At 42.2% G+C, this 21,167-nt stretch overlaps 1 protein-coding gene across 3 annotated transcripts in view; it reads right to left on the minus strand.

Moving 5' to 3' along the window:
* Nucleotides 1-17,908: 17,908 nt before the first annotated feature.
* The window catches only part of SCUBE2 (signal peptide, CUB domain and EGF like domain containing 2), a 69,114-nt gene continuing 65,855 nt past the window's right edge, over nucleotides 17,909-21,167 (minus strand). For all 3 annotated transcript variants that reach the window (XM_048485626.1, XM_048485625.1, XM_048485627.1), the window contains one exon: nucleotides 17,909-19,261. In XM_048485626.1, coding sequence (XP_048341583.1) covers nucleotides 19,109-19,261 — 153 coding nt within the window. In that variant the 3' untranslated portion in view covers nucleotides 17,909-19,108. The remainder of the gene's footprint in view (nucleotides 19,262-21,167) is intronic.

The raw sequence follows: 21,167 nt of genomic DNA on the forward strand, positions 1-21,167 counted from the left end.
AGAGGCAGTTCCATCTTAATGGGCATCCCTACTGACCCACATATATTACCTTTACCCATTTTGGAGTGCTCTGGAATAATGAGTTCTATGAACAGAGAGATGGAGAAGCCATGAGTAGCCCTCTTAGCCCTGTAATAGCAAATTTTTACATGGAACACTTTGAAAAACAAATCCTGGAAATAGCACCAAAAAAATCCCACTATATGGTACTGTTCTGTGCACTCCCACACACGCCAGCTGGGTGACCTTGGGCTAGTCACAGCTTTTTGGAGCTCTCTCAGCCCCACCCACCTCACAGGGTGTTTGTTGTGAGGGAGCAAGGGCAAGGAGATTGTAAGCCCTGAGTCTCCTACAGGAGAGAAAGGGTGGATGTAAATCCAAACTCTTCTTCTTCTTCTAAACCAGGGGTAGGGAACCTGCGGCTCGAGAGCCGCATGCGGCTCTTCTGTCCTTGCACTGCGGCTCCACGAGCTGAGCCGCCGGCTTCCCCTCTTGCCCGCCCTCTTGGAGCGGGGCGGGCGCTTTCCCGGCAGCCGGCAAGGCCGAGCCGCCGGCTTCATCCTTGCCCGCCCTGCAGGCAGCAGGGCGGGCGCACCAATTGCCTGCGGCCGGCTAGGCCACGGGCTTCCCCTCTTGCCTGACCCATTGGAGCGGGGGCGGGTGTTTTCCTGGCGGCCGGCGAGGCCGAGCCGCCGGCTTCATCCTTGCCCACCCTGCAGGCAGCAGGGCAGGCGCACCAATTGCCCGAGGCCAGCTGGGCAGCGCTGTGGGTTTCCCCTCTTGCCCGCCTTGTTCGAGTGGGGCGGGCGCTTTCCCGGTGGCCGGCAAGGCCGAACCGCTGGCCCCATCCTTCCCTGCCCTGCAGGCAGCAGGGCGGGTGCATCCATGCGCTTCTCAGAATGAGTGGAGTAAAAGGTAAAAAACCCCAATATATGCAGTGTTATCTTTATTATTTGTGGCTCCAAGTGTTTTCTTTTCCCGTGGAAAACGGGTCCAAATGGCTCTTTGAGTGTTAAAGGTTCCCTACCCCTGTTCTAAACTGAGGACCTCAGATTCTCCCTTTAAATCCATGCCGAAGGGGGTGGATTTAAAAGGAGAATCTGGGGAAATTTGGAGGGTGCCTGCTGTCAAGGGTGCAATTGTTAAGCTAGCAGCACCAAACTTTCAGGGTATCTTTAGGAGTCTCTCCTAATGATACTACCCAGGTTTGGTGAAGTTTGGTTCAGGGGGTCCAAAGTTATGGACCCTCAAAGGTGTAGCCCCCATCTCCTATTAGCTCCCATTGGAAACAATGGGGGATGGGGGCACCCTTTTGAGGGGCCATAGCTTTGGACTCCCTGGACCAAACTTCACAAAACCTGGGTGGTATCAATAAGAGACTCTCCTGATAGTACATTCCAGGTTTGGTGAAGTTTGGTTCAGGATGTCCAAAGTTATGGACCCTCAAAGGTGTAGACCCCATCTTCTATTAGCTTCCATTGGAAACAATGGAGGATGGGGGCACCCCTTTTGGGAGTCCATAACTTTGGACCCCCTGAACCAAACTTCACCAAACCCGGGTATTATCATCAGGAGAGTCCCCCAAACAATCCCTGAAAGTTTGGTGCTGCTAGCCCAAACAATGCGCCCCCTGAAGGCCAAAAACCGAAAAAGCACTAAAATGGTTTAAAAACTCAAAAACGGAGGGGCGGAGCTTCGGACATGAATGGGGGGGTTCAAACCCGAGAACCCCCCCTTACCTATGTCCATGGTAAAAGGGCAAAATACTGCCAAGGAAAGGCTCTTTGGGGAACAAGACAGAAACAGCAAAGTGAGTCTGTTCAAACAGCTATTCTCCATCAAACTACATAGAGATGCTGATTGCCATATAGAAAAGTTACTGAATTTAATTGATAAATTAGCAACCACTGGCAGTCTTGCAGGAAGAATTAAAAACAGCACTGCTTTTAAGCTCATTGCCTGAAAAATATTCTGCTTTCGTTTCAGTCCTTAATGGCAAAGACTGTACTTCTGAGGAAATCCTGGGACTAAGTCTGAGAACTATATCTCTGAGAGCAGAACTATATCTCTGAGAGCAAAGGCAGAAATGACTCAAATTACATTCCAAGAGAAGCGAGAGTCAAGGGGGCAGGAACTAGCCCATTTAATTCTAGGAAAGCAACCTTCAGTGAGAGGAGTTCACTTCTCTGTTTCATTTGCAGTAAAGCAGGCCACCTACAGAGGGAGTGCCAGTGCAATAAGAATACTAACACCAACAAAAAGCAGCCTCCTGCTGTTTTTACACAGGCAAAATCCTGCTGTCTCATACAGACAAAGAGATTTACAAAGGCATTTTTCTTCTAAAAGGCAATTCAACTTTTGTATAACTTATGTTGCCCAAACCAGTGATAAACATAAGCCTTGGATAATCGATAGTGGTGCTTCCAAGTTCATGACTTCAGATGCAGTTCTGTTCAATGAGTTAGACACAGATGCGGGATGCAATGTGTATTTAGCCAATGGGAAACAGATTCTAGTGAGTGGAAAGGGCAAAGTTACTTTACATTGCCAGCTGGATGATAGTGGAAATGAAATTGCTGCAGATATTGTCTTGTACACTCCAGATCTAGCAGCAAACTTCCTGAGTGCCTACACTTTCGGAAAAAGAATTTGAGGTACATTTTGAGAATAATGTATGTACTATTTCACACAAAGGTGAGCTGTATTCTACAGGTATCCTGAAAAATGGAGTCTTTGAACTGGACTGTGAGGAACCACAGGCCTGCACTGCCAAGACAACCTCTGATCAGAAGCCTCTCGAGCAATGGCATAGGAGGTTTGCACATCGTGATAAAGGTGCCATTCTGAAGCTACAAAGCAAGGATTTGGTGACAAGTGTTTCTATAAAAGATGGTTCCAGTGATAATCAATTGTGTGATTGTTGTTTAAGAGGAAAGGCAACTAGGTCTTCATTTCCAAAGCAAAGCCAAAGATGCCCTAAGCACCCTCTTGACAATCCACTCTGATCTATGTGGTCCTATCAAGCCATCCTCAGCTGGTAATAACACCTATCTGTTGTCTTTCATTGATGACTACTCATTTCATTTTCATTTATTGGACTTGTACCCCGCTCTCCCCCGTAGGGCTCAGAGTGGCTAACAACCAACAAAACAGAATTAACAGACCAATTAATATGAACAGCAAACAAGAACAATAAATAAATATGAACAGCAACAACCCCAAAACCATAGTCCCAGTTATCAATGATCAAACACCACTAAACATCAACAATATTAACATTTCTTAACAAAATAATAAATAGCAATACATCAATATATTGAAAACAAACATTCAAAGCTTTAGCTACTACTATACCCTGACATGTAGAAGTACATGTACTGAAAGTCAGATCAGGCAGAAGCCTCAGCAGAAAACTGCAACAGTAGAAAAAATAATAAAACCCTGTCGTTCCTTGGCTTTTTTTGCACACACCAATTTTTAAATGGTTTCAGACAGGAAATAAATGTTTCTTCTGTGGAATTTCACGCTGTTTTTTTCCCTCTTGGGTTCTGAAAGATTCCAAGCAGTTTCTCCAGTTTATTAAACCCCTTTAAAATTATTATTTTTTTCAGTGTGGTTTTTTCTCAGTGTGGTTTTTTCTTTCCCACTGCTGTTTTCCACGTCTTTGTGCCATTGCCCAACTTCCCCCTCGATACCATTTTTTCACTGATCTCAATCCTTTCCCCCTCACCTCTCATTTTTGTTGTCTCATGGTTGTTGTTTTGCTATTTTGGGTGAATCTATGAAGCCTTAAATTAAACAGAGCTATAAAGCACTGAAGCAGTGAGTCAACAAAGTATTTCAATGAATAAGCAATTTAAAAGAAAATCACCCTCATGACAGCCATGAAACGTTTGGAAAGGGTGAATGCAAACAAACATCATGGTAAAGTGAGGGTATCGAAAATATTCTGGAAACGTTGTATGTGACTTGTGTGGAAAGGGCCCTTGTATCCCAGCAATATACAGATAGTCTCTCTTTCTCTCCCCATTCCCCCCCCCTCTCTCTCTCACACACACACACACATGCATGCATGCACACACTCAAAATCCATGCATCCATCTGATCTCTGGGTTCTGCTCTTGTTCCAGCCATTTTTCTCAATCATGCTTATGTGCTAAGCTCTGAAATCTATTTCCAGCCATGTACTAGCTGTATACACAGTCCAGCAAACCATATGTTGGGTACAATTCAATGCTACTAAAGTGAAAAGAGAGTTTTGCTGCTGATTGCATTAGGATATAGATGGTGCCCTTGACAATGATATTTCACATGATCTGAGAAGAGAGCACAGCAGAGAGCAGCACTTCCAAGATCCTGAGTAGGAAGAACTTATAAGTACCTCTTTTCATATAAGACATTATCATTTATCTGGACTGAAAGAGAAATGGGTTACATAAGTCTAAAAGCTAGCAGTTTGGAGCCATTGTTCCTGTCCTTTTAAAGTCATAAAACAGTACACTATTATGTAATGAAAAATTACAAATAGCGGGATTCTGAGGGGGCAAAGTCAACTTGTTTTCCATCTTTGGCAAACAGCCAGATAATTAAATAGAGATGCAGCATGTAGCATTCATCTCTGGACTGGGGGGGGCGGGGGTTAACAGCAAAAAAAGGGGGGAAAGGTTGCCATTCAAACAGCAATGTCACTTTTATGTAATAGAGGGGGAAAAGAGCCCCATGCCAGAAGCCTCCCATCTTGCATTAGCAAAGGCTCAGTTCGCTCTGAGTCATAGCAAGCAGAGTGACTACATCGAAGCTGTGGCATATCTGGAGCAAGGCACAAACACAAACCCTCCTCTGAGCTCCCCTGCTCAAAGACAAATTTGGACTCCCATTTCAGTAAGCAAACAAGAATGCATTTGTTGGATCCAGACTTCTTGTTTTTAATTTTATGACAGGCCAAACAGTGCAGCACTAAAACAGCTTCATGCTATGTATTTGATGCATTTGTACAGACAGTTAAAGACAGCTTGCAGTTAGATGCTTCATAGAAAAATAGCCACAGTTCACTATTAATTTATATTACCTTATAATTCAAAATGATCCCCCCAACCCCTTCATTAGGATTTGAGAGAAACACATTACCAGCTTCTATTTGGCAAATGTACTCTCTTGTATGGGCTGGGTTTGTTCAGATTAGAATAAGCCAAATTATCATCTTGCAAATCTCGTGAAGGGCTGCCTTTAGTAAGAGCGATGCTTTAAAAGTATCTAATGAAGGGATCTTTGATGCTCGAAAGCTTATCTCCTGAAGATCTGGTTGGTGTCTAAGGTACTTCTGGACTCAAATCTAGCTGTCAAAGCCTAATGATATCACTGTCACACTACTCTTAGGATTCATGTCACATAGTATTAGAGCTCTGAAAACAGAACTGAAGAATGCTTCCAGGCACTTTTTTCAAAAAACTGAACAAATTTGTCCCATCTTCCAGTAATCTGGGACAAAATTGAGCGAGTCTGCGTTGGATCTTGATAAGAGACATGCCTCCTGGGATAAATATTGAAGTGTCATTGGAGGGATAGTGTCTTGCAGACAAGCTATCTTTCCCATAAGCCTTTTTTCTTCTATTGTGGCATCTCCGGTCATCCCATGCCAGCATGAAAAAGCAGGTATTTGAGTACTTAATGACTGGAGAATCACTTAATTTTTTTCTAACAGTTGGCAGCTTTTTCCTGCAATTCACTTTCTTCTGTTGGTAGAGGAGGCTGATAGAAAAAAGTTATAGCTCAGTTACATTAAGTTGGGAGCAGAAGTTGTGACTGCTCCTATCTACAAACCAACTTACACTGCACCGCCGACTCTTCTGTTGAAGATGCCCAGACTCATCTGCAATTGCAGCAAGTGGCAGCATCTTCAAGTATTTTCTTCTTTAAATATTAATAGATGCTTAACTGTATATAAAATAACATTCTCAATGCTTCATGGTATTAAATGTTTGGGTGTTATAAAGAGACATCCGAGAAGAGATGCTGCCAAAGTTCATAACTATAAGGTCTGGAGTACAAATTTCGGTGGCCTATGTTGTTGCCTTCAGCCTGAGCCAAGCATTGTCACCCTGGAAGCAGTTTTGCGCTCAGACCATAATCCAAGTCAGAGAAGAATATTGTTTGCTCCACTGACCTCTGCCCTTCTCCCAAATTACCAGGTCTGTAAGAGGTTTTTCTTGAACAACAGCATTTACCATTAGAGAGCCAGCTTCCCATGCCATGCAAAAAGTACCACTAGGATCCCTTCACAACTACAACTGAAACCCAGAGTCTTTCCAATTGCTGCTTTTTTTTTCTTTATTGAACAACTGAAACTGCCTTATTCTGACTTTTGGTCTGCACAGCTAAATACTGTCTAGTATGACTTGTAGTGGCTCTCTAAGATTTCAAGCAGCAACACTTAGCTGCCCTGGGAAAGGGCAGAATAGCAAGTCTAATAAATAAATAAACACCTGTTACTTGAGATAGTTTTCTGAGATAGTTTAATTGATAAAGTCAGTGATTGAACTTTATTCATGCAAATATGTTTTTCCATCCACATAGCACCTGCACTTATTTTGAAATAGTTTTATTGAAATAAATGAGATCTCACTGAAGTAAATGTGTGGATGACAGCTTAAAATTTACTGCTGCCAGACCATCAAAACAAAATGTCTACAGTAGAAATGTTCATATCTTTGGCCTTTTCCATAAAAATTGTTTACAACTAACCTTGCTACCCTATGGTACTTTCCTTTTCTTTGAAGTCTGTCAGAGGCTGTCCAAGGAGATGCACCAAAAGGCACCCCTGAGTCTCTTGCCCATTATACACACCCTATTGTACCCAAATGTTGGCCAGAGTGTTCTTAATATCTTGATGGGCTGCCCATGAATGATCATAGCTTAATCCCAATACTCCATCACAGTAGTGCTGCAGAATCAATAACTTGGCATAAGTCTTATACCAAGAAGGCCTGTGACTTCCGTTGCTGCTGCATCATGTCACAAAACAGGGGCTTCTGATGTTCCACCAACCATTGTCCAAACTGGGCAAAATCCATGATGGAGGACCCTTTGGCAGCCTTGACTCTGATTGTCCTCCAAGGAAAGCAATGACTCAGCAGGTCCCACTCCTAATGTCAGGTGAGGGAGACCTAATACAGCCTGATCTTCCTTCTAGCTAGGTGGGGATACAAGGACTTGGGCACCTGATAATGGACTTAATGCCCACATTCTTCACCAGTTTGTGACAGCCCACTCCCATGAACCTTACCCTGGACACTGTATGTTGCAAGGCAGCAAATCCTGGAAACTGTCACTGACCTCAGAATAGGCGGGAGATGACAAAAAGAAGTCTTCTTCCTTCCTGCCTTTAAGACTTCCTGTTCTGGTGGAATATTTCTAGCCCAGTTGCTCCTTGGCCTCAGCTCAGGAAGTGCGTCTTTTAAAGCAGTTGCTCCACCCTTCCATTCCTTCTTCCCCAACCAGTTCCCCTGGACTCTGCACCTTGCCTCCTCTCATAGGAGACGTTGTCCCACATGCTGTCTGGGCACTTGGCGAGCTTGCTCTGCAGCCTCTAATTGGGACCCTTCCTTCTTACCATTCCCAGGATTCTCTACCCCCCTCATCACTTGACCCCATCCCCTTACTTCCTGGGATGGGCTATGGGGCTTCTGCAGCTCCTTGCATCTCTGGCACTGCATCTTTTCTTCTGGTTCCAGCCCTGTTGGCTTGTTCCAGAGGGGGGTTGCAGGTTGAAAGTTGGCATCTCATGGGGCGTCAGCCTGTTTCCCTCTTTCCAGTTACGCTTTGGCAAGGAACGGGTTAGGTGCCTGACAGTGCTGCTCTTCCTCTCAGCCTATATTCCTCTACCTCCCGAAGAAGGCTCTGCCCTTGACTTAGCGCAGCACTGAGAAAATGGGTGACTTCCAGGTTGGGTAGAGACTGTCAGCTATCTTCCTTAGCTAGTTTGTGAAATTGCAGAAGGGTTAGTAGAGAGGGTTCCGCCAAGTCCAGAAGGCCTGCAGCCTCAGCTGACTCCAGACAAATGCATTCAAGTTTAGCTTTATTATTTGTAGACTTTTTAGCTTCTGAACAGTATTTGATTTCTACTAAAGGTTTTTTCACATTCATCCCACTTTTGCACATGAAGTTGATGATAAAGGTATACCAACAGGCAACAAGGAACCTCAGTCCAAAATATGTTGTTAAAAATCTGGTTTCAAGAACTTGTTGCAACAGCAAATATTTGTAATCTTTGAGTACAATAGATACTTGTGTATGTCTTGTCGAAGGCTTTCACAGCTGGATTCAACTGGTTGTGGTGGGTTTTCTGGGCTGTGTGGCTGTGGTCTGGTGGATCTTGTTCCTAATGTTTCGCCTGCATCTGTGGCTGGCATCTTCAGAGGTGTCTCACAGAGGGAAGTGTGTTATACGCTGTGTCCAGTGAGAAGGGAATGTTTCACAGCTGCCAGATCTTTAGCTGGTTGTTGGCCTTCATTACAATTTGAGCCTCACCCAGAGGCCTAGGAAGTTGTAATGTATCGACGTAGTATTCGTGTGGATCCCAGAAGGGCTGCCTTCTGAATTTGAAGATTTTAATTTTGTCAATTCGAAGATGTTTCAAGTGCTGCCCTACTGTTTTTGGGATGGCACCCAGCGTGCCGATTACCACTGGGACGACCTCAGCTGGTTTGTGCCATAGACGCTGAAGTTCAATTTTCAAATTGCGGTATCTAGTGACCTTCTCGTTTTCTTTTTCAATGACCCTGCTGTCACCGGGGACTGCTATGTCAATGATGGACACTTTCATGTCCTCGATCACGGTGATGTCTGGTGTCTTGTGTTTCAACACTTTGTCCATTTGGATTCGAAAGTCCCACAGGATCTTGACCTTCTCATTTTCCATTACTTTCTCTGGACAATGTTCCCACCAGTTCTTAGCTGTTCTTATGTTGTAATTCTTGCATAAATTCCAGTGGATCATCTTGGCCACTGAGTTGTGTCTGTTTGTACTCAGTCTGGGCAATCTTTTTGCAGCTTGTTAGGGACTATGATCTACAGATTCATCAACTTCTTTGCACAATCTGCATCATCTAGGGATTTTTTCGATTTTGGCCTTGGTCGAATTTGTTCTAATGGCTTTGCTCTTGGAAGGCTAAAAATCAGGGATTCAGTTCCCTTTTCAAGAGTTCCAGTTATTAACCACAGCCAAGGTCTTTTCATTATCCACCTTGTCTTTGATTTTCTCAGGAAATGGGCCGTGCAGTGCTTTGGTGTGCCAGCTTTCAGGCGTCATTTTAATCACAGTGGTTTCTGTATTCTTGTTTGGTTTTCTAGGTTTGCAGCAAATGGCTGTGCTTCACTTCGATCAATGCCTGTTCTTGACTTTCCCTCACACAATCAGCCAGTGCATGCTTCTCCTCTTCCACTGTTTGCTGTACTTACCCGATGCGGCCTATACAGATCTCAGGGGAAGGTATAATCTATCAGTATCACTCATTAGATTGTAAGGCATAGTGCATTGTGTCATAGCAAAGCTTCCGAGGTTTTCTATCCAAAGTAGCTGCCAACTCAAACCTGTGTCCAGTTGATGAACGAATCCCAATTAATACCTGATGATGGGTATGGCCCAGGTGTTGATGGCCTTATTATTATTGTTGTTGTTGTTGTTGTTGTTGTTATCATTGTAGATTTCACAGCTGCCAGATCTTTAGCTGGTTGTTGGCCTTCATTACAATTCGAGCCTCACCCAGAAGCCTAGGCAGTTGTAATGTATCGATGTAGCATTTGTGCGGATCCCAGAAGAGCTGCCTTCTGAATTTGATCAATGTTAATTTTGTCAACTCGAAGATGTTTCAAGTGTTGCCCCAGTGCCCTCGGGATGGTGCCCAGCGTGCTGATCACCACTGGGTTGACCTCAGCTGGCTTCGTCCCAATGGCAATCGGCACGCTGGGCACCATCCCGAAAACACCAGGGCAGCACCCAAAACATCCTCGAATTGGCAACATTAACATTGGTCAAATTGTTGTTGTTGTTGTTGTTGTTGTAGATTTCACAGCTGCCAGATCTTTAGCTGGTTGTTGGCCTTCATTACAATTCGAGCCTCACCCAGAGGCCTGGGAAGTTGTAATGTATATTATTATTGTTGGTTGTTGTTGTTGCTAAAAGCCCATATGCAATAAGAGTCTGATTATTCATCTGGTGAGGAACTGAAGTAATTACATGCTGTAAATTGCATACTGTCCCTCTCCCAAGCAGTAAAACAATATAAGGGCCAATGGATTAGAGTAAGAGGTTATTTGCATGTGACACAGTTAGTCCCCCAGTGCTGCTCAAACATAGGAACTTATACCAGGCAAACTTCCATATTGCTAAAGGTTCAAGTACACATGAGGTCTATTGGTCTCCTCCCCTTTCCCTAGTAGTATATTAACTCTTTGAGACATTTTATCTTTTCAATCCCTACTTTCTTGGAAATACACACAAATCCAGTAATATTTCCAAGTCAGATTGCCATTTTCTCCTAGTCAATGTGCCTGTATTTTTAATATCTGTATTAGTAGCAGAAATTTTCAAAATGAGTTTCACTTGCCTCCTGACATGGAGGCTGGGGAGGGCAGGAAGCCTGCAGCCGCAGCAAACAGCTCAGCTGGTGAACGGCACCCCAGCAGGGAGGGAGTCACCAGGCACTCACTGGCTTTGGGCCGGCCAGGTGCCGTGCTGCAGGAGAGGCGAGGCACAAGGACCCAGCTAGTGCCTGCCACTCCCCCCACATGACCGGATGGCCCAGGCTAGAAGTGTGGGCAGTGATTTTCTATCCCCGTCCCCCCCCCCCCCCGGTGACTGAACACCGGCCACTCAGGGCATTTGTCCCCAGACCACCAACTCTGCAGCGACGGTTACATTTCTAAAAATAATAGCTTTATGTTAATCTCCATTGTACAATGTACCAAATACTTTTACTACATTCCATTTATTTTAATTACAGTTTGCATAGGAGGCCTGTATAAGCCTCACTGAAATGAACGGAATTTGTACAGCAAGAGTTTGATGGATTTTCCATAGAATTACCAGAAAAAATTACTTGGCATGCTTTTATGTCATTAATAACAGTTTAACCTGCAACAGCCAGTAGGTGAAGCTATTGATAATAACACGATAAACATTATTCTCAATGACAGACTGTTGTTAAAAACAAATCTGTGAGGACAAGTTCAAAAGTTGGTCACCCCAAATGTCACTCATTATCAACACATCTAGGAAACGTGCAGAGTACTTCTGCGATGTATACTTTAGCCTCTCGCATCAGTGAGATCACAAGCAAGTGTGTGTCTGTCCATTACTTATGAAAACCATTAGGAATACTGCATAATTAATTACCCATCCTCAGCACTACTGGAGAGACTAAATAATTAAACAAGAACATGCCCAGACACTGGACTTTGGTTAAATTGTTGCTCACTTAAAAGCCATTTCCTAATGAAAGAGCAAGAAGTGTGTTCTACCCAGTTATTTATTTTTAAAAAACAACCTTTTAATTTATACTATCTTAAGGGTTTTCTTTTAAATTACAGGTTGACAACAGTACTGGGGTGGATTGATCAATGTATGGGATAAAAGGTATTCCTGTTGATTGGGGTCATTCTGTTCATGCTGACAGGAAACAAAGACTTTCTGAATAGGAGACACAGTTTCAGCTAGTTGGAAGCTGATGCTTGGAGTATACCAAAGGTCCCAGTTATATCCAGTGCTATTTGAATTCCATGTGAAATATTTGGTTGATGAGCTCTGGAATGGTTTGTCACTAATATGCAGATGGAACCCAGCTTTATAGCTCATTAGCTAAACCTTCAAAGGCAGCTGTGAAAGTCCTGGGCCAGTGTCCTTGGCTGTGGACAAGTGGCTGAGTGTTAGCAAACTCAAATCTAATTAAGACAAGATGGAAAGGATGGAAAGGAAGAGTGCTTTGCTGCTGCTGATCTGCCAGACCTGGCTATGGTTAAACATTTGGGGTAGATTAGGTTAAGAGCTAAGGAGTGTTCTTGGACTGGCCAGGTTAGTACCGTTGCTAGAAGAGCCTTCTCTCAGTTACATCTTGCTCATAAGCTGGCCCCTTAGACTCTTCAGGCCTAACCATTCTGACTCAGGCTACTATAACCTTCAGGTTGCATTACTATAATACATATTACATGTGGATGACTTTGAAGCTGCCTCTGAAGCTGTCGTTGCTATAAAATGCTACAGTGAGATGCCTATCAGGAGTCAGATGCTTCATCAATAGGACCTATTTGCTTCCTGGCGTAGTTGAAAGTACTAGTTATTACCTTTACAGACTTGGCCCTTAGACTACTAATTTGGTGAAAAGTGAACTATTTCAACCAATTTGGTTGTGTTTTTGATTTGTATGGAATTTTACATTTTGTGTCCTTGCAATTTTTTGTTAGTTGCCCTGAGTTCAAGGAAATAAGACATGTAACTATCTTACTTAATTTTATCTTAATCTATTATTTCAAGAACTGTGAAATCAACTCAGCATTGTAAACATAGTATACGCTGCCTATAAAGTCTAAACTATTGGAACAGATGCATAGGGTGCCCCACAGTTCCATTTTATACACAGTGTGTACTATTTCATACAATGTGAATGTTTACCTGGTATGTAAGAGCTTGTGTGGTGAAGTATCAAACTAGAGCATCAAACTAGGATCTAGGAGACCAAGGTATATCCTGCCATTTTGCCACGGAAGCTTGCTGAGTGATCTTGGGCTAATCACAGACTCTTAGCTTAATTTACATTGCAGGATTATTGTGAGTATAAAATCGAGGTGAGGAAATTATGTTAGCCACTACCCATTAGGGAGAAAGGCAGCATATAAATAAACAGACGTTTTTGGCATTAATTTGGTATATAGAAACTCTGACTGCTTATACTGAATTACTGAAGGGACTGAATTAATCTAGTCCCAAAAGCTTAATAATTGGGCAACTGGCTTAATAATTGGCAGAACACAGTTTTTTGTCCATTATGTCCCAGTGTTCTACCTTCTTTGTCAGTGTGGATGACTGGACAATTTTTGCAGTGGATGATTGGACAATTATTGAATTCTGGGCAAAATGTGTGAAAAGTTAGGACCATTAATCCAGTAATGGGGATTAGTTCATACAGCTGGAAGAACTGTACAGTAGCCCAGAAATAGTTAATCTGCAATAGTTATGATGCCTGAAGAGCTGTTACCACACTGTTTCTGCTGCAAAAGATATCCCACCAGAATTAAACTGACTTATAGCAAGGATGTAAGGTTGGAAACCTATTAGCAGCAAGATTCTCTGTTTCATTTTCCCTTCCAGGTGCACTGGAATGCTTGTTCTGTTTCAAACACATCTTGTAGTCTGTACTTTCCCAGAATAGAAACTCGAGAGTATTTGGAGCTGGTCATCTGATCAATGGATTTTAATTCTAAAAGAGCACCATTTTCTTTTGAAGAAAGTGCTTTTGTTCCAGCTTTTCAGCTCTCAAAACGTTATTGTGTGTGCAATGGGCTGTCAAGTCACAGCTGACTTATGGTGACCCCAGCAAAGGGTTTTCAAGGCAAGTGAAAAACAGAGTGGTTTCCCAGTGCTTTCCTCTGTAGAGTCTTCTTTGGAAGTCTTCCTTCCAGGTACCAATCCTACTTAGCCTCAAAAATCTGATGAGATTCAGCTACACCATGCCACCTTCCCTCCCTGAAAATGCTATCAGTAGTGGGGAAAACCCTGTGTTGTTACCCTTGATTTTCCACAAGAGGGCAGCATGGCATATCAATTACATTAAAATTACTAAACTATTTGTAATATTCTTCATTTTTGCTGTGTTAGGGAGCAGCATTCCAAGGTGTGCCAAGGGGAGGTAATTTCTTGTACAAATATCGTTTCAGATCTTGGTAAACCTCTTTCAAAACACCTATACTAGACATTTGCAGTAAACATGAAGTCTTACACTTTTAATGAAATGCCTTTTAAACTGGCTTTAATCAGTTACCTTTCCCACAGACTGCAGGAGTAGATCAAAGAGTTCGTTAGAAGTCAGGCTCTGTAAGAAGCCACCAGGTTTCCCAGGGGCCTGCATCCTAGGAAACCAGAGCTTCCAAACAGGGCTCTAACAGGGGAGCTGGCCTTGGTAATTCCACAAGGGAGGGCAAGGGAGAGCAGGAGAGAACCCCGGCAACCTGGATTTCCTGAAAAAGTACATAAAGCTCCACAGCTGCAAGGAGGGAAATGTTAAACCACAGAGGGATCATTTCTCGTAACAGTGACCCCAGTGTTAAAACCCTAGTTCCTCCTCTTAAAATCACATTACCAAAAACTTCCAAAAATAAGGCTAATAGACCCCTCAGACGAAGTCAGTTTCCCCAAAGGACTACTTCCACCAGTAAACTGCTGTACCTGACCTCAGAGACCTGGTAAAGTATTGCCTCTAAAACCCTCTCCCCCTCCCTTTTTGTGCCAGCATTTGATTCCCTCAAACTACTACCCAGGTAGCCTTACTCCCAAACTAGTCCTCAGTCTTCTCCAAAGGCTGTCCAGATCTAATCCCCAAGCCAAACTGCTTCCCTCTCTTCACATGGCTGTCATCCCTATTAGCCTGACAAGCTCCTAACATTACTTAGTGCAGGAGCCTCCGCGTAAAATCTCTCTCCCCATTCCCTCCTTTCACTTGAATAAAATCTAGGTTTTGGTGAATGACCTTCATTCTCCTCCATTTTGTACAGGGATCTCTGCACCCACTTGTTACTCACTGAGCCTCTGGCTGTCACAGCTCATCTACCACACTGTCTGTTCCCAACTCTCTGTCACTGAACATTCCTTGCTAGAAGCCCAGCTATCTTTCCTCCTGCTTCCTTCCCATCCCAGACATCTCCCCACATCACCATATTCTCCTCCTGGAGTATATTACATGTTATATCACCATCTGTACAGAAAATGTTGGGCTGGTTCTAACAGGTATTTTTTTCCTGCATATGAGGCAAACATTTTATTGTGTAAACTGCAAATACCCCCCACCCCCCCGGCACATTTTACCTATAGTTTGTAACCCAAAATATTGAATTTTATGTTTAGACCTGCTTTCTCTTCTTTTCCAAAATATTACATCTAATCATGCTTGTTTAAAAATAGGCTAAAAGACTCCATACATGGGTTGGTATATGTACATTTGAAGGTCATGTGTGCACTCCCTTATTTCATGGTAACAAGAGCCACTTAATTCAGCTTCTAAGGATCTGTGTGTCATTGGAGTGTCATCTTCACTCCAAATACCTGGACAATCTCTCCCAGTGGTTTCATATAGATGTTAAACAGCATGGGGCACAACATGGATCCCTGCATGACCCCACACTATAATTGTCACAGAATGAAACTGTAATCTGTTAGGTCTGCATCATCTTCCACTATGGCATGGTAATCTCCACTCCTAATCCAGCTAAACTTCCCAAAAGGATGCAATGATAAATGGTTATCAAAAGCCCTAAATGGTTCAGGAGAATCTGTTGGAGACAGCAACTCAGCATGCTTGGACATTGGGGGGCGCTAAATCTTTCTAAGTGTTTAAGTATTATCTCTTGGTATGTACCTCCCTTTGTCTGTACCTGGAAGCTGCCCTCTGACCCTCTCTCCTCTTTCAGTAGCCACTGTTCTTTGTCATCTCTTTTCACATGGACTTGCATGCAGAGGTGTACATAGGCAAACTGGAGCCCTGGGCAAAACCTGAGTTTGATGCCCACCCCCCCTGGGCGGCCACCCTCCCCCACCATGACCAAACAATGATTTTTTTCCACCAGGTCGTTTCAAAGTCACCATCACATTATAGAACATCCCACAACTCACAAATCTGAACACAGCAATGGGCCATGCCACACAGCAGAAATAATTTTTGGAAAACATTTTCAATATGCTTTCAAAATGTTTTATTACTGCTATGAAAACATTTTATGGTGTTGTATCCAGTCCCCCAAATTGGGGGAAACAGAAATCACTTTCAATGTTATTTATACTGGGGACCCCAGATTCTCCCTTTAAGGTAGATTTAAAAGGAGAATCTGGGCTACCTAGTTTAAACAAGTGATGCTGGAATTCACTCCCAAACAGCATCATTTTCAATGGTGTTTAAACTAGGGAGCCCAGATTCTCCTTTTAAATCCACCTTAAAGGGAGAATCTGGGGTCCCCAGTATAAATAACATTGAAAGTGATGCTATTTTGCGGTGGATTCTCCCCCACCCCGAAACAGCATCCCTTACAATGTTAAAACTGGGGACCTCAGATTCTCCCTTTAAATCCATGCCGTATCTTCGTGAGACCCTACTGATGATACCACCCAGGTTTGGTGAAGTTTGGTTCAGGGGGGCCAAAGTTATGGACCCTCAAAGGTGTAGCCCCCATCTCCTATTAGCTCCCATTGGAAACAATGTGGGATGGGGCACTCCATAACTTTTGACTCCCTAAACCAAACCACACCAAACCCAGGTCATATCATGAGGAGAGTCTCCCAAAAAATCTCTGAAATTTTGGTGCTGCTAGCCTAAAATCTGCACCCCCTGCAGGCCAAAAATGGAAAAAACACTGAAAAAACAAAATCCCCCACAAATGAACCTGCAATTTTGTCGCCCACCACAAGGTGACACCCTGGGCAGCTGCCCACTTTGCCCAGTGGGAGGAACGCCTCTGCTTGCATGGAGGCAAATGCTTCTACAGGTCTGTCTAGTAGAAGCAAATACCCCATATTTTGCACTCATATGATGCCACAATAGGTGGCCATTTGCACATTATATTCTTTAGATTAAGTATATTCTTTAGAAGTATAATCTTTAGATTAAGATTAAGTATATTCTTTAGATTTTTCTTTCAACTGCAATAATAATGTGAACAGAATCAACTTGAATAAATGTAAATTTTACCTTTTGCAATTTACTTCTTGGGAAAACTGATTTTACTGCAGTCATCATCACTCTTCCATGACTGGGCAAAACTCTGCTATTTTAACTAATATATCCAACAGAATCAACAAGAACACATTTCCTGTCAATTGTTAAGCAAAGGTAGTAAATTAGCATAACCAAAGTTATTTCTCTCCCAAAGCCAGGCCTGAATATTGATTGCAATGTGTCTAGCTTTATTCGCACACCCTCCCTCTTGATGGCTCCCCAGAGCATACCAGTAGCAGACAGGTTAGGTCCTGTTAGGTCGTATTAAATTCTTATTAGGTCATATTTAAAAAAAGACGTCTTAAATGTCATTTCAGGACGTCTTAAATTTAGGTCAACCTAAACTGACATTTGAGACATCTTAAAAGTCAGTTTAGGTCGACCTAACTTTAAGACGTCTTAAATGCCATTTTAGGTCGACCTAAATTTAATACGACCTAAACTGTCATTCTCTGTTCTGGGGGGAGGGGGGAGCAGGGAGGATTCAAACCTCTTGTTTGTAATGTTTTAAAAACTTTTCATATTTTTCTGCAGATCTAGAAGATCCTCCAAGTCTGCAGAAACATCTGTTTGGGGTTGAGTGTGCCCCCATCCACAGATTTAGGTATCTGCAGATGGAGACAGAAGTAGAAATTAATATAGATACAAAAGGGCCTCCCTTATCACAAGGTATGCCAAATCCCAATAAAATGTAATGTCAGCCCCACTCTTTCTAGACGTTAAGGCCAGTACATTTGCTTGACCATAATTCTCTTGATATATCAGCAAAGACTTTTAGCAGAATGCAATAATATGCACTGTTCTGACATGGCATCTAATTTGTGCAAGGTTGATCTCTGAAGGTGGTGTTATGTATACAAGCCATTATTTGAACTAGGAGTTTACAGAAGTCAATGAGAAACACAACAGGATCCATCACTGTGAGCAAAAGATCCATGCCCTATTCACAAGTTTCAGTTTATTTTTATATTGACCATATTTTCGACCTTTCACTGCAATGCTGTGTATTTTACACATGTATTTACAGGACAAGTAAAAATGTCACAGCATTTTCTTTTGGAAAAGTTATGGAAGATTCAAAATTAAATTTCTTAGAATGACTGATCCAGAAACCACATCTTACAAGTACTGCAATATTAGTAACAAAGTTATTAAAGAAATACTGTTCATTGTGAAACTTACAGTAGCTACTAAAGTTATATTTAATTATTGACTCCCTGATGAAGTCAGATGAGTAATAATAGAATTGCATTTATTTAAATTAATATGCTAAACCTGGTGAAGGCAAAATGTCAAAAATCAGCATTTAAACCAGTAGACCAAGGGTGTCCAACTCTAGTGCCCCAGATGTTCATGGACTACAATTCCCATCAGTCCCTGCCAGCATGGCCAATTGGGAATTGCAGTCCATGAACATCTGGAGCACCAGAGTTGGATTCCCCTGCAGTAGACCAATTCTAGAGAATCCAAGATGAAAGTCAACTTTCAGATTACCCCCTTTGCTTAATAAGTTCATAGATTTAATCTATCTTTTGAAGCTTGGAAAACAGTTTATGTGAATTAGTGCTTTCACGTGCAAGGTGTATTCACAGCCAATGGGTATTCCATACTGAAGATGATGCTATTTTGAATTATTACCATCATGGCAGTCTCAGAGTCTGCAAATATGAATACATCCATGAAAGTGCAGCCCAGGTGCTATAGCTCTTCACATTCCTAAGGCTACCTATTCAGAGCATGGTGGTGTATATGAAGCAGTTCAAAGAAGATCCATATGACACAGAATTCTGAGTCTGTCCTTTCAAAGCTGAAGAGCTTTATGTTATAACTCTGGCTTATACTTTCACGTGTACTCAGTTCATTAGTTTTAATGTTGCTAGTGAAGCAACACAAGTTGAAGTAGTTGCATCTAGCACAAATTTATTAGCGACAGAAAACCCCACCCAACCTTGTCTAACATGCTCAGTAGATTATGTGATGACTAAAAAAACACCTGAAAATGAAATAATTATATTTTAATTTAAAAAATGTACACACTGTATACAGTTGACTGATCAGCTTCCTGAAGACTTCCCTATAATAAAGAAAATCACAATTCCCTGCTGTACAGTTGGGAAGTTTTCAAAATATGGAGTCCGTTATTTGTAAGGTCTCAAAAACCTGGAGACTTTAGAACGCAGCAGCCGAATAAAGGACCTTGGAAACATTTCCCTGGACTCTTGTGCCGTGTACTTGAAGTAGTTCTGTGGATGTGCCAAAACATCAAACAATGCCTTTATCAGTTTCTTATCCTGAAAGAGCAAGGCAGACTTTTATAGTCATATTTTTAAAAAGAGCTGCAAAAACACATCACATAATAGCTCCTATTAAACAGAGAAGTACAGGAAGAGTTATAAGGTAGGTCACAGTCAAAGTCATGCTCAGTATTACCATTATTTGTAAATAGAGAGGGCTACCACCTCAGTTTCAAGAATCAGGCCAAGTTACACACATATCCAAGAACTGCTGCGATCACTGTTGCTGTGATTCCATGGGATGGAAGGGAAAAATGTGATTGGCTACTATACCATTTTCCACCAAAAGCCATTCAGTCGTTCATTATTTGGCAGAAGTGAAAGAAGTGTGCTTCTACTGTTGAAAATAGTACCTAATGTTTACAAGCATTAAATAATCTTTTTAAAGCTCAGCCTTCATCAAAACCAGCTTTGCGGCTTCACAGATTAGAATAGCAACTGCTTGGAGAGCTGGTCTATCTCTCATTAAGAAGCATCACCCAGCCCTCCGAGCAGCTACTACTCTAAAATACACTCTGCGAAGCTTTGAAGATTGCTCATTTAAAACAGAAAAAACCACATGTGCACAGGTTGGCAAGAAACACAAACTTTATTGATCAACTTTTTAAGAGTGAAATGGCCATCGGATGAGGTGCAAGCAGAGTTAGCTCCTGGGAACATTCTCCAAATGGCCGTGGCAGCACAGAGGCTCCTGAACCAGGCAAAAAATGGCAGGTACAATTACTGAAAAAAGCAAGTCTTGCTGATAGTCATCTGATGCACTATAAACACTGTTTTATGAAATTACCATGTTTAATAATACACAGAATTATGGTTTTGATGGCTGAGCTTTAAAAAGATCCTTTAATGCTCGTACACATTCAAACTTTTATATTAAATCTGACTTTTATATTAAGTCTAATTTATGCCACTGTGACCTCCCTCGAGACATAAACTAGAATGCCATTCTCACCATCTGATTTTGTATAACTATTTATTAACTTTTAATTGGTTTTACGCTATTTGAAATTGGTTTTATTTAGTAAGTTTTAACATGCATTATACACTGCCCAGAGCCCTTCGGGAATGGGCAGTGCATGAAGTAGGTAGGTAGGTAGGTAGGTAGGTAGGTAGGTAGGTAGGTAGGTAGGTAGGTAGGTAGGTAGGTAGGTAGGTAGGTAGGTAGGTAGGTAGGTAAGTAAGTAAGTAAGTAAGTAAGTAAGTAAGTAAGTAAGTAATAAAAGGGAGTGGGTCAGAACTAGGCAGGCCCTAAGACCACCATGGGACATTCCACTACAAAGAAGGTCCAGGAGGAAGTGGGGGATTAATTCACAAATCTGAGATATTTTGGTGGGAAAGGGTATAGTAATGTTTAGCCCAGTTTCCCATTCTAAAGCAGCAGGAGTAAAACACCCACATTTGCCTTTAAAACCGCTGTGTTTATTGAAGGGCCAGCCCAATCACTAAGTAGAATGAGATTGCTTTGTCAAATGGCAGATTCTGGGGCTGTACAAATTGATAGGCTTCCTTGTGGAATGGTCTCCTCAACAAGGTTAGAAGCTCTCACTCTTTTGGCTTTCTGCAAACTATGCAAAATGGAATTATTCAAGAGGACTTTTTGCACAGGTGTAAATAGAACTGTACTGAACTGTCATTAAATAGTCAGAAAGCTGCATTGGTAAAGGGATAGGGACTGTGACTTATACCACTGTATTGCCACCTAACACTGTAAGTAAAAGCTCAAACTTTGTTTCAGCACTGGTTGAGATTTTTGTTTAGTTTTAGATTGCTGAAGTCCAAACCCTGTTGTATTGCTCACTGGATGTCCCATCCTGTTGACTGTACTTGATTTACACTATGTAATCTACCACATAGATTATGTAATCTACCATGTAATCTACCATGAGTTTCAGCAAGAAAGATG

The sequence above is a fragment of the Sphaerodactylus townsendi genome, linkage group LG02 (assembly GCF_021028975.2).
Source record: "Sphaerodactylus townsendi isolate TG3544 linkage group LG02, MPM_Stown_v2.3, whole genome shotgun sequence".
In the NCBI taxonomy this organism is placed as follows: domain Eukaryota; kingdom Metazoa; phylum Chordata; class Lepidosauria; order Squamata; family Sphaerodactylidae; genus Sphaerodactylus; species Sphaerodactylus townsendi.